General features: G+C 43.6%; 1 protein-coding gene across 3 annotated transcripts in view; it reads right to left on the bottom strand.

Annotated features, from left to right (window-relative positions):
* The window catches only part of IDO2 (indoleamine 2,3-dioxygenase 2), a 57,675-nt gene that overhangs the window by 17,754 nt on the left and 13,857 nt on the right, over positions 1 to 26,064 (bottom strand). For 2 of the 3 annotated variants that reach the window (XM_045518801.2, XM_010958202.3), the window contains 5 exons: positions 9,538 to 9,657; positions 7,383 to 7,501; positions 3,824 to 3,838; positions 3,462 to 3,561; positions 1,491 to 1,608 (listed from right to left, as the gene is read on the bottom strand). In XM_045518801.2, the coding sequence (XP_045374757.2) occupies positions 1,491 to 1,608; positions 3,462 to 3,561; positions 3,824 to 3,838; positions 7,383 to 7,501; positions 9,538 to 9,657 (472 nt within the window). Of the gene's footprint in view, positions 1 to 1,490; positions 1,609 to 3,461; positions 3,562 to 3,823; positions 3,839 to 7,382; positions 7,502 to 9,537; positions 9,658 to 10,031; positions 10,175 to 26,064 lie in introns of those variants that run through there. The other variant, XM_045518803.2, reaches the window with a different exon arrangement.

The raw sequence follows: 26,064 nt of genomic DNA, 5'->3' as shown, positions 1-26,064 counted from the left end.
TCTATCCATGTTGCTGCAAATGGCATTTTATCCTTTTTTATGGCTGAGTACTATTCCTCTATATAAATATGCCACGACTTTATCCAATCATCTGTCCATGGACATTTAGATTATTTCCCTGCTGATCCTATTGATCCCAAGCATGTCACAAGGCCACCTATGTCACAAGCAAGGACATAAGAGGAGTCCCAAGGTCACATAGTAAGGGAACAAATGGGCTGGAAGATGTCCTTGTGGCCATTTTTGAAAAATGCAATCTGATACGTACATATATTTCACTGCCGTGACTAGCAGTGAAACTTTTAAAATAAATTATGTCTGTGTGGGAAAATCTGCCTTTGGGGGAAACAAGGGAAGTCGCCCCATCACCTCCCGAGGCCATCAGACCTCCTGCAGAGGACGATCAAGAAAACCTCAGGGCTGGCCCAGGCTGGAGAAGGGACCTTGAGAACTAGGGAAGCCTGTAACAGTCACACAGGGCTGCACCACCTCACCGCACATGTGCCGCGACAGGGTGAAGGGCCCCCTGTGACCCTGCCAACTCCTCACTTCTGCTCATTCATACGATCTGAAGACACCTGCCAGGGACCTCCAGTGGCCTTCATATCCTGAGAGATAAAGTCAGGGCATCTTGGCAAAACTAAGATCTATCTCACTGAGTTGAGAGAGGTGGTTTGGCAGAAGGCCTACTGATGCAATCATGAGCGCTTTAAAATTAAAATCCAGGAAAATGCAGAGCTGTGAATCTAAAACGTGAAACAGGGGAACTGAATGGAAACTACATAACCCCGTGATTCCAGATGGACTTCTAGGACATAGAGTATGGGAGAGCAAATAAACAAACTCTTTCAATGAAAGGTCATATTACTTGAACACCACCCTCTCTCCTGCTCCCTCCCTCCTGTCTCATTTCCTATAAACACTCTCTTTTCCTAGAATTCCCCTCCTTTTTTTTTCCAGTGAAGCAGGACCTAGGGAAACAGACACTTAGCAGCTTTTTCCTTATTGAACAGATCACACCCAAATATTGGACAGGAATGCAATCACCAGAATATTATGTAACGAATTGCAGGAATGCAGGAAGGGTGCACACCTTAACTGGTCCCAAGTTTGATAACTTTATCCCTGCTCTGGCCACAGAAAAGGAGGGCTGAGGAAGCCAAGGGCAGTCGTCTCCGCTGGTACCACGGTCCTTGCTGGACCAAGCAGGTACAGATGAGGCTGCTGTGTGCCCCCTCCCCTCCTCCCAAGCTTCGGGCAAGACCTCAGCATGCAAATAAATAAATGACCACCAAAGAGAGGAAACGACTCTAATCCCAAGAGACAATAAAGGATAAAACTGCAAGAAGAGCCCTGCAAACCGAGAGATCACTTTCCAGTAGTAGGAAGAGCGGGTACCTTAAAACAAAGCTAATACACCAGCGCCATCTGATGGAGGTTCCCAACATCCAGGCCCTTCCTCCCCCAAGCAGAGCCCTCGGCTGCCCTACCGTGCATTTGTCCCAAGACTCCTTTGATGTCCTGGATGGAGAGCCTCAGACGCTGCAGGGCTTGGAGCAGGGATTCCGGGCTGGGCTGCAGGATGGCATTCACTGCCTGAACCAGGGCCTGGGGACCAGATTCAGTCAGTCAATTCATTAGCGTTCACTTAAGGCCGATTGGGGTGGAATGAGCCTCAGAGCTGGGGGAGGCGGGGGATAGCTCAGTGGGAGAGTGCGTGCCTAGCATGCGTGAGGTCCAATCCCCAGTACCTCCGTTCAAATAAATAAATAAATAAATAAACCTAATTACTACTGAACACCTCCCCCCTCCCCCCTGCCAAAAATACCCAAAAGTCCTGCTGTCAGAGCTGGGGACTCCCGGAAGGGCCGCCCTCTGAGTACTGGCCTCTTTGGCAGGGCTCCCCTGGGAGTTCTCTCTGGTCAATTCCCAGATGGACCCCTGGTTAGGTCCTTCTGGATCTTTCCTCTGGCTGCTACTCTATCATTTTCCACCTTCCTTTCCTCCGGAGTTGTCAGGCCTGAGGATCCTTTCTACTTCCACATCTTGAGTTAGGCCACCCACACTCCTGAGTCCTGCTCTTACACAAAAGCAGACAGATTCTGGGGAGCCCACGCTCAGGAGCCCCCACCCCGCCATTAGCAATTCTCAACCTCATCTGAGATGTATTTGGAAGAGAAGTATTTTATTCTGTATCTTTCCATGGAGTAAACACACGGATAGGAAGGAAAGTGACCAGAGGGTTTCCCTTCTGAGAGGGAAAGACATGATGGTTCTGCCACGATCTGGTCACCCTACCATAGACACACACGCCCTCCAAACATGCTCACCAGGGAGGGGGTACAGAAAGACAGAAATCTAGCTTCAGTATCTTGCAGCAAGGCAGGACTTTTCTCTAGCTGATCACCTGCTGTTTCAGTGTCTTTTGTACCTGCCTGACCCCTAGAAGAGTTCAAGTTTACAGTCCCCCCACCAGGTGATCTCAAGGATGGTTCATTTTCCCTCAGAGCCTGTGCATCGCAGCTTTCTCTGCCAGGTATCAGGTTCTGTCTCTGTCTCTCTGTCTCTCTCTCCCTGCTTAATTTCTCTACATGACTCAGGTTTTGACTTTAAGACCTGCCATTTCCCTTGGAAAGCTTTGCCTGACCTTTTGAAGGAGCAGGGAAGGAACAAACTAACATCCCTGATGCTAAAACTGTTTGCTGATTCTTTCTAAGAATTCCTGCAGTTGGCTTTCTCTCCCTTGCTGCTTTTGTGCTAGGCAGCCTCCACACTTCTCCCTGACATTCTTTACAATGGTTTTAACCCAGAGGCTGTGGCTCCAGGAAGAGGGTAATGGGCCGATAATCTCAGAAGAATGGACAGACCCTCTGCGGTTCCCCCATGACACAGAGGTTAAGGGGAAGGTGGCAGCACCCTGTAAAGGGCCCTGGATTTTACCACCTTTTCTGGTCCATCCAGTTTTTCTATAAAACCCTAAGACCCCAGCCCCGAGACGGAGTCACAGTTAGACTTAGAAGGCCTGGCAAAGCAAGGAAGCTGTTCTTTTTCTCCCAAAACTCTGCCTCGGAGTCTCAATCTGGCTTTCTGGGTGCAGTTTTGCCAGTTTTGCGGCAACACCTTCAGGTCTAAATTAGGTTTTCCATATCTTTTCATGAAAGACTGCACTTCTTTTCTTGTTACCCCGTACGTCAACCCATCTTCCTCCACTGGATCCTGAGTTTCTGTGGAGGCCAGAGTAACGTCTGTCTTTTCCCCCCAGATACTCCATTGCCGAGAACGATGCTAGTGTGTTGAATGTGCAAATGGTCAATTCCACGGTTCACAGCAGTTGTGGGCTAGAACTTAGGTCCCTTTGCTCAACTAACCAAGGAAGACAAGGCCCCTGCTTGTCTACGTTAATTAATCCACGGTGGGGAAAGGGACTTGGAGAGGGAGTGAAAAAGTGAGTGAGAAGATACCTTAATCCCAGGCACTGCTGCGTTCTCCACCAAAACAATCACCAGTATAAAACCACGCAGGCTTTCTCCCCCAGGAAGTGAGAAAATGATGTCCAAGTTCCTGGGGAGGGAGAGGACCACGTGGTTAGAGAGGTCTGCACACAGTGGCTACACGTGGTCCAGTGGTGGCCTCAGAACTAGGCAACTCCACGTGCAAAGTGCAACCAGTGGGCAAGGTTCTCCCCTCCAAGGATGAGCATCTCCCCCTTCAGGAGCATTCGGGGAGGAAGGAGACCGATCAACCCCAGCCCCAGTCACCTGACCTGAGGGCTCTCAGAGCCTCACATGGCCCTAAAGTGAGTGAAGGATTTCTGAGGGCTTACCTGATTTCCAGGGGTCTAGTCCAAGTTCAGTTATTGACAACCAGGGAGGGAAAAAAAAGAAAAGAACAAATCAGTTTGTAAACCTGATACACCTTCCGGGGCCACGTTGTTCGCAGGCATGCGCACTTGGGAGCAAATATATGTGCAGACACACACATCCGCGCACTTTGGATGTCAGGGTTGTGACTCGACTATGGGCCTGAGGGGAGCAGCAGACGCCACCCAAAATAAGCCACTTTGGCATATTTGATACAGGAAAATAGCACAAGAGAATGGCTGGGTCCCAGGTCTCCGTCGAGTCCATGGGATGGACCCCGCCAAGTGAGGGTCCTTGACTTTCAAGGAAAGAACCAAGAGCGAGCCACAGTTGAGTAAAAGTAGCTTTATTCAGAGAGACAGACACTCCACAGACAGAGTGTGGGCTGTCTCCAAGGCGAGGGAGCCAGAGGCCAAGGAGGTACACATTCCATAGGCAGAATGCTGATCATCGCAAGAGGTGAGAGGCACCAGCGGTGACAGCCTCAGAGGATGGGGCTGTCCACGAAAATGAGATCAGCCACGAGGTGTGGGGGTGGTTAGTTTTTATGGGCTCAGTCACTTGATATGCTAACAAGTGGGAGGATTATTCCAACTACTTTGGGGAAGGGGCAGGGATTCCCAGGAATTGGGTCAGCCAGGGAATGGTCATGGCGCCTGTGGGTGTGCCATGAGGCTCAAGGTCTCCTGGAAGTCGAGTCTTCCGCCATCTTGGTTCTAACCAGTTGGTCCTGTCCTCAGCTGCTTGTCATTCCTTCAGTGGTTGTGCCCTGTCCCCTTCCCTCCTGTCTCATATTGATGATTTTGAATTAAAGGTAGTTGAGAAACAGCAGGTGCGCAAGAGAGACGCTCTGACCTCCTTTGTGGCCCTCAATGCAGGAAATAAATCTCCCATGTGAAGGCACCCTCGCTGCACCAGGAGGTAGAGAGACAGCATCGCCACCAGAGATGTGGAATCCAGGGAGGGGAAAAACTGTATAAACAAACTTTGTTACTGTTTCACTAATTAGCTTCCCTGAGCCCCAACCCCTGTCTTATCAGTTCTACCCAAATGTATTACTTCGTCGCCTAAAAGCTGCCTGCATTAGTCACGTCTTTGAGTCTCATACTTTTATGGGGCTCCAATATGTGCGGAATTACACCTGTTTTTCTCCTGTTCATCTGTCTTGGGTCAGTTTAGTTATTTTAGACCAGAGGAGGAACCTATACAAAGGGAAATCTTTTCCTCCCCTACAGAACTCAGTGTGATAGACAGACAGAGCTCAGCGCCCACAACAGCCCAGAACATTTAGCCAGTGGCCATCCTGACAATTCATCTTACCCCTTTTATTTATCTGTAGTTGCCACAGATCCACACTTTTGTTACAGCTATTCTATTCCTACTTAGCTTTTAGCGCCTACCTTAGACTAAGTCCCACCCCCTCACCATTTCCTGATCTTTAAAGCCTGCACTGATGTAATTTCTTAGAAATTCTGAAAGGCTTATTGTCCGCATCACTGTCCCAAGTCTGGTACTCCTTTGTCTTGTTAATAAGTCACTTGTGGGTAGACTTTCCTACTACTTTTTCTATTTCCTCTTAGCCCTTAGCCCTGTGCTAGGATTATCGAAAGACTCCAAAAAATAATTGCAAAGAAGCATAACTACTGAGCCCCGGGACTGAGTCTGCATCTTTGGGCTCAGTCGAGCCCTGCACCCTCACTCACTAAGAAACCAGCTTTCTGTCATCATATTTCTGACTCCCACTTCTCTGTTTCTCATTGAATCAGAAATCCAGCTTATTCAACACTGAATGCCTTGACCAGAATCATTTCTGCACACAGATTTTGTATTTATTTCTGCCCAACTTCTGAGCCAGATTATGCAGCTTTCCATGGGAACACCATGAGCCAATCCTGTTATTAAAGCAGAGCTGGTCAAAGATCTTCCCTGACAGCTAGAGAAGATGTTAAGATCCTAAGGCTCAGAGGTCCTTAGAAAGATGAGATGGCCCAATCTCACTTCCTCCAAGGGGTGCACACATCCATCCTAAAAGCTACATTGTTTAGTGGTTTAATCCTTTAAACAGGTTCAGCCACCTGCTCGCTCACACCCGTGGTTACTCACAGCCCTTCCGTGAGAAACTTCTTCCTCACGTCTAACCTAATTGTCCCTCAAGCTATTTTAGTAAGTCATAAAAGTACTGCCCCTTACCTCTATAGCCTGGAGTAAATTTGGCTGCAGTCATGAAGTTTAAAAGGAAATTTAACACTTCATCTCTTTCACCCCATTCTGACTATTTATTGGACTTTCTTGCTTGTAAAAACTCATGCCATTTCTTCTTTAGACAAATTGCCTCTATTTCTAGCTCAACTGTCAAAGGTATGTTGCCAGTTAGCTGGGACAGCATTATTCATCAAATTTCCAATGCAACATACCCAGAGCACCCAGTCTCAACTCATCCATAACCACTGATTTAGGGTCACTATATAATGATCACCTAGCGAAGGTCCTGGTCCTATCTTGACTTGAATGGAAGGCATGTTATGGAACAGTCACAGTTGCGTGAGAAAGAACGAGTGAAGTCTGAGTGAGACAGGAGGGAAGAGGGCAGGGCACCGCCATTCACGGAATGACAGCAATTAACACCAAAATGGCGGAAGACTCAACTCCCAGTAGACCTTGATGATTAAGATGGCAGGAGATTTGACTTCTAGTAGATCTTGAACCTCATTATATGCTCATGGTAACATATTAGCATGATAAATAACATGCCCACAGGCGCCACGACAGTCCCAAGGCTAACCATAGAAGGTCAAAGAGTGGGTGGTGGCCCAGTTCCTAGGAACTCCAGCCCCTTCCCCAGGGTAGCTGAAATAGTCCTCCCACTTGTAGTTGTGGAGCTACTGAGCCCATAAAAACTGGCAACACCATGCCTTGTGGCCACTCTTTTTCACTCCCTCCTCTTTGGAGACTGCCCTATACTCTGTTTATGGAGTGTGTACCAATTTTACTTTAACCTGAGCATCCAAATCCCACACCACCTTCCTTGCCTTTCTCTCACCTTACACTCTAATCAGTATGCATCTCTCTAAATAAATCTACCTTTACTCAACTGTGGCTCGCTCTCGAATTCTTTCCTGCACGAAGCCAAGGACCCACACTTGGCGAGGCATGTCCCAGGGACTCAAACAAGACCTGGGACACAGCCCTCCACACACCCCACATCCATTTTCCCTGCATCTGAATTGTGAAGGAGCTTGAAGGTCAGGTAGGGAACTTCCAATGTGATGTAGAAGCAGAGAAAGTAGCCTGCACCCATGTATTCATGATCAAGGGGAAATTCCTGGGAACTATGATTTATGACCTTAAGCTCAAGTCCACCCCTTCTTTGGAACCATACATCAGGTAATGAATATGAGCATCTCTAACCAAAAGATGGCTGAAAAAGCCTGGACTTTTCCCGTAGGGAGAGTAGAAGTCCCAAGACTGCCCCTTCCTTGGTGTTCATCTGGTCAAATCCCAAGCACCCTCTCCCTGTCTTACCTTCCTGGATCCCTAGCCGTCCAGTTGGCCAGCACCAAGTCTGAGTGAGTCAGGATGGGAGGGAGCCCCACGCTCCTGGAGACTTCCACAAAGGGAAGAGCAAGGTTTCTTGGCAGAACCTTTCAGACATAAACCTGGACAATCAGCATGTTCTAGAAAGAATGCATCAGTGCAAGCAGCCTGTCTCTTATTCCAGCAACCTTGTGGTAGAGAAATGACCCGGGGTAAAACTGGAATCATAGGAGTGATCCATACACACACACCTCACTCTGGTTATATATGTGTGTCTGTGTGTCTAGTCTTAGTGTTAAGACCATATACACGTATGTGTGCGTACATACGTGTGTGTGTGTGAATCAGCAAGAGGCATGGGAGAGATAGAACACTTCATCAAACCCAATAACAACTTCAAGCAAATAACCTCAAGACAGTCCCCATTCAGTCCCCAAGGTCTCTGAGGGGTGCTCTGAAGACCATTATCCACCCCTAAACCCAGGAAAAGTACTCAGATCCCTGAGGGTGGCAGTGGGGGGGCTCCAGCCATGAACGAAGCTAAATTAGCCCAGATCCAAAAGGACATTCTGACAAGCCCTGTCTCCTACTTCCATTTCCATCCCCTCCTGAGCTGGACACAGCCATTCAAAGAAGCCCAACTTCTGCTTTTGTTTTTTCCCGAGATTTTTTGAGAGGCCTGGGACAGAACTATTTTTTAGGCAGAAGACAAGAAGAGCTTTAAAGAGTTTTCAGATTCCAACCTAAGGCCAGCTTCCCTTGGGAGGCAGGGGATGAGGAGGGCAGTGAAGAATTGAAGTGTCTACTTTGTTGAAAAGTTAAAGGCAGAGAAACAAAGAGATGACTCGAGGTCGGGGAGCAGGGGGCTCACTGGTAGCTGGGAAGGACATGGACACACCCCTGTCATCAACTCTACCATTTCCCTGATTTAGGATTATGGTTTGGAGGGAAGGGAGTGGGAAACCCACTGGGATGTCCTATGGTGTGTACTTAGATCTCAGACTTTTCAACACCAGACTCATGACTCTGTAAAGTTAGCCATCCTGAAACTGACACATTGTAACTGACTATCCTTCAAAAACAAGAGGTTAGACATCCTGACATTTCAAAAATCTGAAGCAGCACGCTGCCTCCCTTTTCTCTCCTTTCTCACTTTCCTTCCTTTTTCTCACAGACAGTCTCCTGGACTTAAAAGATAAGATTAACCAGGCAAACAAAGTCAGCACAGGCTATTCCCTTAAGCATGGTACAAGAACAAGCATAACACCCTGATATCTGGAAAACGTCCACTTATAAAAACAAAAATGAAACTAACAGTGATTCAAACTGTGGTTAGTGGAACTCAAAGATTTCATGTTCCAAGGTTCAGACTAAACCAGTAAAAAGCCAGGCAAAGTCTCAGACGAGATTTAAATGAATGATTAAGACAGATCACTACTGGGAGACAGCAAGCAACATTTTAAACGAATGAGAGTAGTCTTGTAAATGGCAGTGTGTGCCTCTACGGGAAGAAGTCTGCATTAGTGAAATCAGAAGGTCTGGATTGTGGCCCTGGATTTTCCACCAACTTGCTCTCTGATCTTGGACAAGGAATTTAACTTCCACAGTCCTCAACTATCTGTAAAATGGGCATGGTGCTGGTGTACTTACCTTCCAGGATTGTGAACATTGTGATTATTGATATGTCTAAGAGCAGAAAATGCTCTAAAATATAAGTCATTAAGTTTTTTATGATGTCTCAGAACTTGCCTTCAAATGCAACTCTTCAAAATTCTTGGAAGAGGGTGGGTGCCAGAAAAAAAAAAAAAAAGATTCAAAAACGAATGAAAGGGCTACCAGTTCTAAAGAAAATTAACCTCCTGGCCGGGGGAAAAGAGTCTTTTATTTAAATGAGGATTTTGCCCTTCCATCAACTCATACCCAAAGGAAAGAACAAGAAATGACCCACTTTCTGGGAAAAGAGTGTAGAGGGCAAACTCAAGGTGCAGCAGACCTGTCAGATGGCAAGACAGGAGTCCCCTAGGGGGAGGGGACAGCTCAGTGGTAGAGCGCACGCTTAGCGCACACGGGGTCCTGGGTTCAATCCCCAGTCCCTTCATAAAGAAGAAAAAGGGAAAAAGGACAGGGGTCCCTTTGTCCCTACCTCTTTGGGCTGGGTCTCTCCTTCCTGCCAGACATACCCCATGGTAATAAAGCTCAGGGTCAGGTGGGCGAGGCGCTGTTCCCGGTAACCCGTGAGGAACTGGCAGCTCAGGAGAGGCATCTGTTTAAGAGAATTTCCAGAGATGAGCAGTTGCATGGGTGCCAAGGGCGCCTGGGTCTGTGGCTTGAAGGGTTCGAGTGTAAGGAAAGGGTTATATTTCAGTGAAGGCACTACAGGTTCCACGGACATCCATTTCTCCCCTCATCTTAGGACACTACAGTATAGGAGGTATTCCGGGTCATACTGTTCGCAAAGTACCCAGCCACTCCCACCCCAGCCCCCAATTTGTCCCCACAGCGGTGCCGGACTCTGGTCACTGTTGCTGAAGAGACAGCTTGGTTAGAATGTTCTAGAATAACTAAGTCCCAAGACTGAGATCACTTGTTAGACGGAGTCCCCCATAGCAACTTTTACAAGCCTGCGTCCCAAAGCACCTGCGCTGAAGTGGCGTTATCTTTTAACCCTAATCACAGCCCGGCTACTCTGGGCCTTACTCCTTCTGGTTAATTCGCTGGTAAACAGAGGAGGAGTGGAGTTAGGAATTCGTCCAAATCCCTGTGGGGAGGTGGCTGAGCGCGGCCAGATGGTTGCTCGGTTTGAACACTACCCGAGACCCTGGAGAGGTCTGCTGACCTCTCCATGCCCGCTCCCTCCTTGTCAAAATGCATCATAGGCAGGTGTAAAGGGGGTGGTACCATGGAAAGCAACACTGTGTACACAAGTTAGTTATTACGGACAGCCCTGCCCAGGCAAATATTACGTTTCTCAGCTTAGCCTGGGCCGGCTCTGCCTGTCTCGATTTAACATCAACAAAGTTTGAGCTCCAGCTTCCCTGCACACCCCCCTCGGCTCTTCTCCATCCCCCATCCCTCCGCCAGCTCTGGACACATCTGGGCATCTTCCCAGCTGCCCCTCTCCCGGTCCGAAGCGCTGGAAAGGGCCTCGGTGGACGTCGTGTGTATCCCTTTAAGATCCAGGCTCGGGGAGCGATGGGAGGACAGAGAGGGGCTGGGACCCGGGTGTCCTCCCGCCCAGCGCGCAGGGCAGCTCGCCCTGCAGCCGCGGCAGCCACCGACCCCTTCGTCCGCCGTCCGCTAGGGGGAGCCCGACTGAGCGCATTTCGTCTTAAAAATTGGCCCCGAGGGAGAATCGCGAAAGTTCTGTGCCCTAGGCGTGTGTGCGTGCCGGTTGTTAGGACTGCTGCTGAGATGTTGCCTTTTAACGGGAACCAGCCTGAGAGTCATAACTGCAGTTATTTATTTCAGTACTTAACTTACTATAACTTCGTATTTATTTAGCTCTTACTAAAGTGGCCGAGGCGTGCTGCTAAAAGCTTCCCAACCAGGACGGCCCTCCACCTTCACCCAAACTCATAGGACCAAACTGAGAGTCAGAGAAGGTAAGACACAGGCCCAGGGGCACAGAGTCGGGAGGGACTGAGCCGCGGTGTGACCGCAGTTGTGCTGACCGCAGCCCCGTAGAGATACATGAGAGCCGCGTGTGTCGTTTTAGTTCCTACTAGCCACGTTGTAAAAATAGCAACAACAACAACACAGAAATTATTTTAATAGCGTGCTAAGTTGATATAGGCAACATGTTATCAACGCATAATCAATATTAAAAAAATACGGGGCTGTTTTGCACTCTCTTTTTACGGTAAGTCTTCCACATCCAGTGAGGTGCTTGTAAGTCAGTTTGTCCCCGCCACATTTCAAGTGCACAGTAACCGCAAGTGGCTGTTGGCTACATGCAATGAAACTTTCAGGTAAAGAACTAAGGCCTGAGTTAAGAATGTTCCTCTTGGTTAGGTTTTCTGGAAACTTCCTGAACATTTCGGAGTCCCTCCAAGCAAACAAACACATACATATGTATGTTTGCTTGCTTGTCTTTTATATATAAGACTATTTATATGTATATAAATATATATAAGAAATATTTTTAATGGATTAAGAAAGAAAACATTCATAATAGAATTTTTTTTTTACCAAAAAAAAAAAAAAAACCAAGATGAAGTGGTTAGGAAGAGAGTGAGTCATACACTTACTGTTTCTCTCAGTTTAAACAACCTGATTTCATATTTATGTTTTCTTGTTAAATGGAAAGGAGATACTTTGCAGACCCGGTTTCACTGGATTTCATAAAACAGTTTTCTTTTGTCTTTGGCAAGAGGGAGCTGGCTTGTTTCCTGATTTTCTTACTGTTGGTTACAATCTCCCTTTATGGAAAGAGGGAGGAAGCTGGATTGAGAATACTGCAGTTAGAATACAAGGGCATGAGTCAGTTTTCCCTGTTTGGTCTCAAGGACCCTTCAGCCAGGCCAGCATCGGCTCAGCTGAATGACTACTTCCTTAGACACACAGCACTTTGCTGGTGCCAGCGTCATATTATTTTTAAAATGGCTGACATTAACCTTTTTTTAATTGTCTGACTGTCCCACTAGGGCGTGAGCTTCTGGAGAAAAATGACACTTAAATATATATATATATATTTTTTAATGTATACAAAAATAGTAGAATGCTACTGTAAAAATACTAAATATACACATATATATGAGAAAGTGGTTTCTACTAGTCTTGATATCACTCCTTAGAGCTAATTGCTGTTGAAACTTCAGTATTTCTACTTCTATCTGTCTAAATATCTGTAAATATTAAACAATTATGCAATAATATTTAAAATATACACATTCAGTGTTTATATTAAATATATATATGCATCAAATAGATAATTATTTTACATATATACATACTTATAGGCATTTATATCATTATATACATGATGCATTTATATACATCATGTATATAATTTTTACTCTATACACCTTCCTTTTTTCTGTGAACTATATTGCAAAAGTATGTATATATTATATGTACACGTACATACAGAGGAGAGATAGATGTATACATTGTCACTTAATAGTTGTATAGTGAATGGAAATAGTACTTAAGTAAATGGAAAACTATACAACCACTTAAGTATCCAAATCCAATTACTTAAGTATCCAGATCCAGTTAGTTATTAATAACTATTTAGGGGATAATATATTTGTCATCTTTTTTCTTTTTTTGTTTATTTCACTATGAGAATTGCTGCCATGAACACCCTTGCTTAATCATCTTTGCCCTTTTGAGCGAGTATTTCTGTGGGATAAATTCATAAAAACCCATACAAATGAGATAAAATTTGCTAGATGAAAGCTTACGCGTATTTAAAATTTTAACGGACGGGGCCAAATTGCTTGTCAGAAAGCTCGCACCAATTTTCTCTCTTGCTGTCAGCTTTGCTCTTCCGCAAGTTAACTCCATCATGGTAATGGTTTGTTTCATTTGTTGCCAAACCGATAGCCAAACCCAGATACTCTGCTGTTTTCCTTTGCATTTTTTTGTTTATTCCTGACATTGAGCGTTTTTGCATGTTTATTATTATCCATCCAGATACCTCTGTCTGTAATTTAACCATTCACGTCCCTTACCTGTCTTTGCCGGTCGATCACCTTATCGATTTGGTAGAACTCATTTTACATCACAATCCTGAACTTTGTCTGATACAGATGTTCTAGATTATTTCCCTAGTTTATCATTTCTCTTTTAATAATTTATTTTGAATGTTATTTCAACATTATATTGCAATCAGACCCACTGCAGAGATATTTTATTGGTAAATTATTATCAACTCTTTTCACAAACGAATAAAAAAACAACATTGACCACATTTTACTTCTAAGCCACTGTGTTCTGCATTGTAAATGACTTTGGGGACGTGAGCCCATATTATCACTTACGACAGGGATATTCACAACCCGCAAATTTGTGTAAATGAAATGGGGACTAAAAACAGAGAAACTCATTGGGGGGTTTTTACCCCAGTGGAAATGTCCTCTCCTGATCGATGACTCATCTTCCTTGGTGATACCCAGCTAATATTTTGACAGTTTCTGGCCCTCGGATGTGTTGGGAGAGATAAGTCTGAGGTTTTCCTTCTTGGAGTGAAAAAATACTGACTGAGTTTCTCAGTGTGTGTGAGCATTTTTTGACTCTAAAACGTGATGCTGACTAACAGATTGGCCCTCTATTTCTCCACCAAATGTTTTGGAAGTGCATTTCATCCTTTTTAGTTAATAAAAGTATTCTGTGAAAGATATCACATGCGTATATATTAGATACATAGACATTTATTTACAGCTTAAAGGATAAATGCAGGTAAATGCTTATTTACCCATCATTCCAGCTTAAGAAGCAGAACTTTACCAAGTTCTCTCCTTAGCCTACCAGAGACTCCCATTTGCTGAATTCTCTGTTGGTTATTTTCTTGCTATTATATTCAGAATTTATATGTATGTGATGACTAAACAGTATGTTACTGAGTTTGGGTAATTTTGAGATTCACCCACGTTACTGCATACGGTTCATTCATTTCTCCAGCGATTTCACATGTTTTTGCTTCGATAAGTGGCATTTTTAAACCCCACAGGGCACGCAGACACCCAAGAAGGTATTTATATACACAAGCGTGGAATCCTTAGATAAGAGAGATGCGTATCTCAGTGTTTTCCTGATAATGACAAATAGTTGTTCAAGGAGGTGGTACCTACTCACAGCACACGAGCCATCCAGCTGCCTCATACTCTTGCCAATAACCGGTACCGTCAGAGTTTTAAACATTTTCCAGTTTTGTGGTTGTAAAATGTTACCCTATTATAGTTTTCATTTTCGTTTTCCTGGTTATATGAAGGTTGGCATCTTTCGTGTGCCATGCGATCATCTTTGCTTCCTACTCTGTCAAATGCCTGCTCGTGTCTGTTAATACGCTTTCTTGCTTGGTTGCTTGGCTTCCTTACTGATTTCCAGGACTTTATATATTCAGGATACAGATATTTTCCTGAGCTACGTGTATGACAGTAACTTCCTTCAGTTTGTCGCTCGGCTTTTCATTTTCTGTTATGCTCTGTTTTGACAAACAGAGATCCTATTTTAAGGAAATCAAGTTATCGTAAAAATATCCTAATCTTATATCATTACAAAATTCTTCCGTAGTCCAAGTGACTATTCTTTTAAATGGTCTTCACAAAGGTTTTGTCTTTTTCATGTAAGGTCTTAACTATTTGGGATGAAGTTATTTCTGTTTGTGATAAAAGGAGCAGATTCAACGTGTGATTTTTGCTATTGGCGTGTGGTACGTGCAAATAAAGTCACCCTAGTACCGTTATGTTCCCCACTGATCTATCATTTCATCACTATTATTTATTAAGATTTCACACTTATGTGGGTCTCTGTGTAGACTCTCTGTTAAGATGTTCGGTTCTCTTTGTGCATTGCTGCCTTAGTGTCTCAGAAGACTGGTCTCAAGTTCTGTAGTTTTAGAAGATGTCATGATAACCGATAAGGCAAATCTTCTTACCTTGCTGTTAAATAATCATTATTATTTTTTGTTCTTTTGCTTTGTAACACAGCATAGCAAACAAAACACAATCTGCCATTACAACTTTGGCATACTATGCCTTGTTAAAAAGACATACAGAACTTCAGCTCCATCATGTAACACATCTTGGCCAGGAGAGCATGTTGATTCACACACATTATTTTAGAAATCATCTCTTATCACACAGCCACATTCGCAATGATTACTTAGAATTGACCATACCGTTCATTAATTTCCCTCTTTGGCAATGTTTCTTAAATACTCATTTCTCTTTCCCGAGTCCTTTATTTGGATTTGTAGTCACTGTGGTGGAATCATTCCTGAGCAACTGAGACAAAGGGCTTACATGGTATAGTTTCTTACTTCTTGATTTGACTGATAATTTATTTTCTTTTGTGCTCACAGATGAATAATAAAATCTGGGTTCTAAATACTCTTTTTCCCAAAATGTTAAATATCCACACTTTATCTCTGATTATACACAGATGTATCTTTATCTTATACTTTGTGTTATCACCTGATGCTACTTTATTTGCTTGCTCAAACTGTTCCAGCTTGGGCCCTGGGAGTTAATTTAGGTTAGCGTGTCCCATTGTCCCCTTTGACATAACCCCATTCCCCCGCCTTTTTAATTTCTTTTGTTTGTGTGTTTGTTTTTGATGGAGGTGCTGGGGATTGAACCCAGGACCCTGTGCATGCTAAGCATGTGCTCTAACACTGAGCTATACCCTCCCCTTTTGTTTCTGACACATTTCATTTAGCAAATGTATTTAAGGTTCATCCATGCTGTTGAATAAATCAATAGCTCATTCAGTTTGGTCACTGAATAGCATTCCATTGTATGAATACAACTCAGTGTCTTGGTGCAGACTGCTGGAACAAAGTGCCATAGGCTGGATGGCTTATAAACAATGGAAAGTTCATTCTCCCAATTTAGGGAGCCAGAAGCTAAGATCGGGGTGCCAGCATGGTTGGGTTCCGGTGAGAACCCTCCTGCTGTCTTCTTGTTGCGTCCTCACGTGATAGCAAAAGAGGGCCAGAGCACCCTGGGGTCACTTTTATCAGGGCACTAATTCCACTTATGAACATCCCATTCCACCCTCCTAACCTAATTTCTTTCTGTGTTGGTCAATTTTGTGTGTCACCTTGACTAGGCTAAGGGATGTCCAGATAGCCAGTAAATATTGTTTCTGGGCACATCCATGAGTGTTTTTGGAAGAGATTCTGGAAGAGCTTGGTACCCGAGTAAAGAATTCTGGTGGCATCATCCACTCTGTTTAGGGCATAAATAGAACAGAAAAAGTGGAGAAAGGGTGAATCTCCTCTCTGAGCTGGGGCAGTTCTCTCCCTCTGGCCCCAAACATTAACACTCCTAGTTCTTGGCTCTTCAGATCCAGACTGGAAATTATACCACTGGCTCCCCCGGTTCTCAGCTCTCCTGGGCCTCCAGCTTGCAGGTGGCAGAACACAGGACTCGTGAGCCTCTGTGATCACGTGAACCAACCGCTCCCAATAAATCTCTTTCCTTCTATCTCTGTACATCGTGTCGGTTCTGTTTCTCGGTGACCAGTACACCGCCCATTTATTTGGGTTTATGTTGTTTATTTCTTTGCTTTCCAGTAGTTCCTTTTACATAGCAACTTTACATTTTTTTTTAACATTTTTTATTGATTTATAATCATTTTACAATGTTGTGTCAAATTCCAGTGTTCAGCACAATTTTTCAGTTATTCATGGACATATACACACTCATTGTCACATTTTTTTCTCTGTGAGTTATCATAACATTTTGTGTATATTTCCCTGTGCTATACAGTGTAGTCTATTCTACAATTTTGAAATCCCAGTCTATCCCTTCCCACCCTCCACCCCCCTGGTAACCACAAGTCTGTATTCTCTGTCTGTGAGTCTATTTCTGTCCTTTATTTACGCGTTGTTTTTGTTTGTTTGTTTTTGTTTTTGTTTTTTAGATTCCACATATGAGTGATCTCATATGGTATTTTTCTTTCTCTTTCTGGCTTACTTCACTTAGAATGACATTCTCCAGGAGCATCCATGTTGCTGTAAATGGCATTATGTTGTCGGTTTTTATGGCTGAGTAGTATTCCATTGTATAAATATACCACCTCTTCTTTATCCAGTCACCTGTTGATGGACATTTAGGCTGATTCCATGTTTTGGCTATTGTAAATAGTGCTGCTATGAACATTGGGGTGCAGGTGTCATCCTGAAGTAGATTTCCTTCTGGATACAAGCCCAGGAGTGGGATTCCTGGGTCATATGGTAAGTCTATTCCTAGTCTTTTGAGGAATCTCCACACTGTTTTCCATAGTGGCTGCACCAAACTGCATTCCCACCAGCAGTGTAGGAGGGTTCCCCTTTCTCCACAGCCTCTCCAGCATTTGTCATTTGTGGATCTTTGAATGACAGCCATTCTGACTGGTGTGAGGTGATACCTCATTGTAGTTTTGATTTGCATTTCTCTGATAATTAGTGATATTGAGCATTTTTTCATGTGCTTTTTGATCATTTGTATGTCTTCCTTGGAGAATTGCTTGTTTAGGTCTTCTGCCCATTTTTGGATTGGGTTGTTTATTTTTTTCTTATTGAGTCATATGAGCTGCTTATATATTCTGGAGATCAAGCCTTTGTCGGTTTCACTTGCAAAAATTTTCTCCCATTCCGTAGGTTTTCTTCTTGTTTTACTTCTGGTTTCCTTTGCTGTGCAGAAGCTTGTAAGTTTCATTAGGTCCCATTTGTTTATTCTTGCTTTTATTTCTTCTAGGAGAAAATTTTTGAGATGTATGTCAGATAATGTTTTGCCTATGTTTTCCTCTAGGAGGTTTATTGTATCTTGTCTTATGTTTAAGTCTTTAATCCATTTTGAGTTGATTTTTGTATATGGTGTAAGGGAGTGTTCTAGCTTCATTGTTTTACATGCTGCTGTCCAGTTTTCCCAACACCATTTGCTGAAGAGACTGTCTTTATTCCAATGTATATTCTTGCCTCCTTTGTCAAAGATGAGTTGACCAAAAGTTTGTGGGTTCATTTCTGGGCTCTCTATTCTGTTCCATTGGTCTATATGTCTGTTTTGGTACCAATACCATGCTGTCTTGATGACTGTAGCTCTATAGTATTGTCTGAAGTCTGGGAGAGTTATTCCTCCAGCCTCTTTCTTTCTCTTCAGTAATGCTTTGGCAATTCTAGGTCTTTGATGGTTCCATATGAATTTTATTATGATTTTTTTCTAGTTCTGTGAAATATGTCCTGGGTAATTGGATAGGGATTGCATTAAATCTGTAGATTGCCTTGGGCAGTGTGACCATTTTAACAATATTGATTCTTCCAATCCAAGAGCATGGAATATCTTTCCATTTTTTAAAGTCTTCTTTAATTTCCTTCATCAATGGTTTATAGTTTTCTGTGTATAATTCTTTCACCTCCTTGGTTAGATTTATTCCCAGATATTTTATTACTTTGGGTGCTATTTTAAAGGGGATTGTTTCTTTACTTTCTTCTTCTGTTGATTTATCGTTAGTGTAAAGAAATGCAACTGATTTTTGAACGTTAACTTTGTAACCTGCTACCTTGCTGAATTCTTCAATCAGCTCTAGTAGCTTTTGTGTGGACCTTTTAGGGTTTTCTATATATAGTAACATGTCATCAGCATATAATGACACTTTTACCTCTTCTTTTCCAATTTGGATCCCTTTTATTTCTTTCTCTTGCCTGACTGCTGTGGCTAGGACTTCCAGGACTATGTTGAATAGGAGTGGTGATAGTGGGCATCCTTGTCTTGTCCCAGATTTTAGTGGGAAGCTTTTGAGTTTTTCACCATTGAGTACTATGCTGGCTGTAGGTTTGTCATATATAGCTTTTATTATGTTGAGATATGTTCCCTCTATACCCACTTTGGCGAGAGTTTTTATCATAAATGGGTGTTGAATTTTATCAAATGCTTTTTCTGCATCGATTGAGATGATCATGTGGTTTTTGTCCTTTCTCTTGTTGATGTGATGTATTACACTGATTGATTTGCGTATGTTGAACCAGCCTTGTGTCCCTGGGATGAACCCCACTTGGTCATGATGTATAATCTTTTTTATGTGTTGTTGGATTCTATTTGCTAAAATTTTGGTGAGGATTTTGGCGTCTATGTTCATCAGTGATATTGGCCTATAATTCTCTTTTTTTGTAGTGTCTTTGCCTGGTTTTGGTATCAGGGTGATGGTGGCTTCATAGAATGAGTTTGGGAGTATTCCCTCCTTTTCAATCGTCTGGAAGAGTTTGAGAAGGACTGGTATGAGTTCTTCTTTGTATGTTTGGTAGAATTCCCCGGTGAAGCCGTCCGGTCCTGGACTTTTATTTGTAGGGAGGTTTTTAATTGCTATTTCTATTTCCTTTCTAGTGATCGGATTGTTCAAGTGTTCAGATTCTTCTTGATTCAGTTTTGGTGGACAGTATGTTTCCAGAAACTTGTCCATCTCCTCTAGGTTATCCAGTTTGGTTCCATATAGTTTTTCATAATATTCTCGTATGATATTCTGTATTTCTATTTTGTTTGTTGTAATTTCTCCATTTTCCTTTCTTATTTTGCTAATTTGTGCTCTCTCTTTTTTCTTCTTTGTGAGTTTGGCCAGAGGTTTGTCGATTTTATTTACTTTTTCAAAAAACCAGCTTTTGGTTTGGTTGATTTTTTCTATGGTCTTGTTAATCTCTATTGTATTTAATTCCCCTCTGATCTTTATTATTTCCTTCCTTCTGCTGCTTTTTGGGGCTTTTTGTTCTTCTTTTTCTAATTCATTCAGGTGGTGGGTTAAATTGTTTATTTGAGATTGTTCTTCTTTTTTGAGGAAGGCCTGTATCGCTATAAACTTCCCTCTTAGCACTGCCTTTGCTGTGTCCCATAGGTTTTGAGTGGTTGTGCTTTCATTATCATTTGTCTCAAGGTATTTTTTAATTTCAGCTTTGATTTCCTCATTGATCCATTGTTTTTTCAATAACATATTGTTTAATCTCCATGCTTTCCTTTTTTTCTCCTTTGTTTCTCTGTTGTTGATTTCCAGTTTCATGGCATTGTGGTCAGTAAAGATGCTTGAGATAATTTCTATCTTCTTAAAATTGTTGAGGTTTCTTTTGTGCCCAAGTACATGATCGATCCTGGAAAATGTTCCATGTGCACTTGAAAAGAATGTATATCCTATTTTTGGGGGGTGTAATGCTCTGAAAATATCCACCAAATCTAGTTTTTCTATTGTAGTATTTAATTTCTCTGTTGCCTTGTTTATTTTCTGTCTGGGAGATCTGTCTAGTGATGTTAATGCAGTGTTAAAATCTCCAACTATCATTGTATTCCCATCAATATTCCCCTTTATCTCTGTTAGTAATTCTTATATGTACTTAGGTGCTCCTATATTGGGTGCATATATATTAATGAGTGTAATATCCTCATCTTGTATCACTCCTTTAATCATTATAAAATGTCCTTCTTTATCTTTCTTTATGGCCTTTGTTTTAAAGTCTATTTTGTCTGAAATCAGTACTGCAACACCTGCTTTTTTGGCTTTTCCATTTGCATGGAATATCCTTTTCCATCCTTTCACTCTCAATCTATATGTGTCCTTCTCCCTAAAGTGGGTCTCTTGTATGCAGCATATTGAAGGTTCTTGCTTTATTATCCAGTCTGCCACTCTGTGTCTTTTGACTGGAGCATTTAGTCCATTAACATTTACAGTAATTAATGATAGATGTGTGTTTATTGCCATTTTGAACCTATCTTTGCAGTTGAATTGGTATATCCTCTTTGTTCCTTTCTTCTTCCTTTTGTGGTTTGGTAATTTTCCTTTGTATTATCATGGATTTTATTTCATTTTTGTGACTCCTTTGTAAATTTTTGGCTTGTGGTTACCCTTTTTTGTAAATCTATCAACCCATTACTATAACTGTTTTTATTAAACTGATAGTAACATGATCTCAAACCCATCCTACTGTTAAAAAATTTTTAAAAGAAAGAAAAAAATATTCTATATTTCCCTGCCTCCCTCTCCCACTCTCAGTGATTTGTATGTCTTCTTTTATAATTTCATGTTTACTTTATTTGTAATTCATGAGTTATCACCTTTCCAATTGTGTGTTTCTCATTTCTGTAGCATCCTGCTGCTTTTCTATTTAGAATAGCCCTTTCAATATTTCTTTTAGCATGGGTTTAGTGTTGCTAAACTCCTGCAGCTTTTTTTTTTGTCTGTGAAACTCTTTATTTCTCCTTCTATCCTCAAGGATAGCCTTGCTGGATAAAGGATCCTAGGCTGCATCTTTTTTTCATTCAGGGCTTTGAATATATCTTGCCACTCCCTTCTGGCCTGTAGTGTTTGTGTAGAGAAATCAGCTGAGAGCCTTATGGGGGTTCCCTTGTAACTTACTCTTTGCTTTTCTCTTGCTGCCTTTAGAATCATTTCTTTATCCTTGACTCTGGCCATCTTGATTATGATATGTCTTGGTGTGGGTCTATTTGGGTTTTTCCTGTTTGGGACCCTCTGAGCTTCCTGTACTTGGATATCTGATTCCTTCTTTAAGTTTGGGAAGTTTTCAGTCATGATTTCTTCAAAAACCTTTTCAATCCCCTTTGATCCTTCTTCTCCTTCTGGGACCCCTATTATGCGAAGATTGGGACGCTTTATATTATCCCATAGGTCCCTTATGCTATTTTCATTATTTTTTATTTGCTTCTCTTGTAGTTCTTCTGAATGGGTGCTTTCTATTGCCCTGTCTTCTAGGTCACTAATTCGTTCCTCTGCATTATCTAGTCGGCTTTGCACAGGTATTAGATCATTCCTCATCTCTGTCAATGAGTTTACCCATTCTACTTGGCTCTTCTTTATAGCTTCAGTTTCATTTTTGACATATTTTATATCTCTAAACACTATCTCTTTTAATTCCTTCAGCAATTCGATCACTCCTTTTTTGAAATCTTGATCTAGTAGGCTATCGATGTCTATTTCGTTGATCTTTCTTTCAGGGGATTTCTTTTGTTCTTTTAATTGGGAAAGGTTTTTCTGCTTCTTCATCTTGCTCATACCTCTTTGGCACTGTGGTTTATGGAGTATCAGTTGTTTATTTTGGTCCTTAAGGATTTTATCTGATGCCTATTTAGGAATAGAACTTAGGAAAAAAAGAAAAAAAAATGAGAGAGAGAGAGAGAATTTTAAAAGAAGGGAGAAAGAGGGTTTGAAAACAGTGTATAATGAATAAAAGAAGAGTGAGTTGAAGCAGAGTATTAATCGGGTTGGGACGTCCTTTTAAAACCTTTACAAAAAAAGGGGGGGGGGAGATGAATAGATGTATTTGAAACCTGTGTCTAATCAACAGCAGAACATCAAACCCCAAGAGAAATAGAAATGAATTAAGAAGTAAAGATTAAGAGAGTAATAGAAAATAGAACAGGTAAAAACAGATTTAAAAAAAAAGGGGGGGGGTTGTCGGTGTTCTCCTGGAGTCTGTGTGCTTTTAATGTGAAGTCTTTCTGTCTTCGTCCTGTTTTGGAAGCTCAGCTTGCTGTTTTCAGGGGCCCTCCGTTGGCGCCCTCTTCTGTGCTGCTCCCAGCCCCTGTCGGCAAGCAGATCGCGCCTCCTCCCAACACTGGGTCAGGTGCAGCTCTCCTCTGCTGTGGGCGGGCGGGTCGCTGCTCCTCCGGATGCCGCAGTCAGATGTTGCAGACTGGCCGGGTAGGAGGGCGGGTCGTGCCCCCTCCCAGCACCTCGGTCAGGGGCTGTGTTCCTGCCCGAAAGGCGGGGGGGGGGGGCCTCTCTCCCTCTACCTGCACCACCGGTAGTTCCGCTCTCTGTGCGGCTGCGCGCTCCGCCCTGGTCGGCGCTCCGCAGGTGGGCTCAGGGAAGACCAAGGGACAGCCCTGTCCCCGCTCCGAGCCAAAACCCAGCTCCTTGTTTGTCTTTGTGGAGCAAGTTCTCTGAGGTACCAGGATGGAAGGATCCTATCTGCCCCAGGCTGCAGGCCAGTCTCAGTCTGGCCTTTGAGGCTGCTAAGCCCTTCGGTGCGGATGCAGGTTTTGCCCCCGCCCCCGCCTGAGTTCCTAGCGCGGAGGATATGGCGGCTGTGCCTGAGCCCCGCCTCTCTTCCCCCGAAAACTTTCCGCGGGTTTTCAGAGATGGGGTTGTGCACCCTTTCCCCGAGAGCACATCAACCTTGCTGTTTTATGGAGGGCCCAGGTTGTTCTGCCCTGTGCACCCACAGCCACGGCGCGCAGCCCCTTGCGTTCCCCCGGGGCTGCCTCCGTGCAGCCGCCCCCGTCCTCCGCCCGGCTTGTGCAGCCTGGCCCTGCCCGCGGCTGCCGGCCCGCGTCTCAGGCTGGGTGTTGGGGGGACGCTGTGTGCCCGTTTAACTTAGTTCTGTTAGTCAAGGGCTGCTCTGTACAGATCCGAGCCTCGGAGGCTCCCCCTCCGTCCCGCTGGCCTCTCAGTTGGAGAGGGGAGACCCAACGAGCGAGCACCAGTCCTCCTTGGCCGCTCCCTCCCCGCGGGACCCGTCCCGCGCTGCTTTGCCTTTTGTTCTTTTTTTTTTCCTTTTCTCCTACCAGATTTTTGGTGTCTTTATCTTTTGAAGAGGGCGATGTTCTGTCGGAGTTCCACAGGTGCTCTGGTTGGCTGAGTGGGTCTGTAGATGTGGGTCTTGGTGTATTTGTGGGAGAGGGTGACCTGCGAGCGTCCTTCTACTCCGCCATCTTCTCCGTCTCCTCGCAACTTTACATTTTTATGAAGTAGATACACTGGAGACATTAATTAGAATTTAGAAATAACTGATCTCATCTTTTTGGTTTTTATCGGAAGCTAAATGTTCTGTCTCTTCCTCCTCCTTTTTGACTTGCTTATTCTCTTCATATCATTTAGTAACTTGGGATTCTCTGCTCATGTGAAGGAATGGAGGCTAGGGTTACGACAATTAGAAGCCAATAACGTTGGCTGATCACGTTTCCAGACTATTTCCATGTTTCCTCTCGTATAGCTTCCTGCGAGCTAGTCAGTTGCCTGCAGTGTTTTGCGGCAGAGGGCGGAGAAGGGAAATCTTCCTGGTAGATGGGTGACTCTAAGCCAGTGACCAAGTTTTTATCTTTCCCCAAGAGCTAATAGACAGGTGCACCGGGGCTTTCTGCGAGCAAGGTGGTTGGCCCAGAGGCACTGTGAGATGGGAGATGGAGCCTCTGGGGTCTTCTTTTTACTTGGGTTGAATGCTCAGTGTGGGTACTACAGACTCATTTCTGGATCTGATATAATTTGCTTAATAAGGTGCAAAGATCCTTTAAGTTTTTATTCCATCATTGGTCCTGTCTCTTATTTACTCAACGTGTGAATTCACTTACGTTCTCTGTGCCTAGCAGAAGCAAACGTCTTGGTCCGTAGCTCCACACGTGGTCGTGGAAGCCATCACATTTGCATCTCAGGGTGCTTTTCCAGTAGATGCAGCCTCAGTCTGTGGTGGTGAAGTCTTCAGAGTGTGGCTTCATTTCATTAGTTGTTCTATATGTAATTAGAAGGATAGAGACTGGCCACGAGCGTCTTGTTTGTTTCCAATGGTTGTCCCCACAAATGAAGACAAACCCGGATGCTTAAAACAACAGAAATGTGTTCTCTCACGGTTCCGGAGGCTGAAAGTCTGAAATGAAGGTGTTTGTGAGGTCTGTTCCCTCTGGGACTCCCGGGGAGAATCTGATCCATGTTTCTCTCCTAGTTTCTGGCGTTTGCCAGCCGCTCTCGGGGTGCGTTAAGGGCTTGTAGGTGCGTTGCTTCAATCTTTGACTCTGTCTTCATTCACGTGGTGTCCCAGCCTATGAGCTGCCTCTGTGTCCAAATCCCCTTCCTACTGTAAGCACACCAGTCTTACTGGATTTAGAGTGCTCCCCAGTACCATGCGGCCCTTATCTACCTCGGTTACACCTGTGAACACCCTGCTTCCCAGTGAGGCCACCTGCACAGGTTCCAGGTAGACGTGATCCCTGGAGAGACACTGTTGAACCCAGCAGGAGTGTCAGGGGGTTGATTCCACTGCCGTCCTGAGCTGTTTCCCCAGCGCCCAGGTTTTCCATCACCGGAAGTTAGCTGGACACACCTGGCCTTTCCTCATTGACATTCAACACAAGAGAAGCACCAGTTCAGCAGGTCCCTACTTCACTTACGGAGGTTCAGTCACATCGAGCCCGAGGAAAGCCCAGTGCGGAGGACTGTGCGGCTCACAGATTGAACTGTAATCTGCCTTCGGGCAGACTGTCCCAGGCTCCCCCTGCTTCTTCGCCCTGTCACTCTGAGATGGGAGACGGAGCATCTGGGGGTCTTCCTTTCGCTTAGGTTGAATGCTCGGCGTGGGTACTACGGACCCATTTCTGGATCTGATATAATTTGCTTAATAAAACACAGAGATCCTTAAGGTTTTTATCCCATCATTGGTGCTGTCTCTTCTTCTCCCTCACTCACAGATACTTCCCTTCTCTCTCTCTCATTTTTGTTTCTTCTTTTTGTATTTCTTTGGTCACATTAATGAGACTTTATCCAGCAGGAAAAAAAATTCTTTGATTTAGTTTGCCGTCCTCACAGACACTGAGAACAGTCCCTTGCTTCTCTTGCAGGATCATAAACCTTGTGCCTGCACTTAGCAGGCATTCAATCAGCCTTTTTAAATGAATTTGTAATTGTAGGCATGAAATATATCTAAGACAGTGAAGGGGAATTTTGGAGGGTGGAAAACCTCTTGTATTAAAAAAAAAAAAACTAAAAAACAAAAAACCCTTGTAATTGTTCAATTAAAAAAAATCCTAAAAAACTTATAATTGTTCAATTTTTTTTAAATCCTAAAAAATTGGAATTGTTCAATTTTTTAAGAATCCTAAAAAAAAACCCTCAAATATCTCTGAAATCACATGACACTCCAAATCGGTGTGATTTAAGACAGATGAAGAGAACAGAGGGAAATATAATTATTTATTGAACACAATTGTGTGGCAGGAACTATGAAAGGACTATTCCAAAAGTCATTTAGTTTTCATGG

Source organism: Camelus bactrianus, chromosome 26, assembly GCF_048773025.1.
Source record: "Camelus bactrianus isolate YW-2024 breed Bactrian camel chromosome 26, ASM4877302v1, whole genome shotgun sequence".
NCBI classification, from domain to species: Eukaryota; Metazoa; Chordata; class Mammalia; order Artiodactyla; family Camelidae; genus Camelus; species Camelus bactrianus.
Note: the sequence above shows the minus strand (reverse complement) of the source record. Positions and strands in the feature narration are given on the sequence as shown.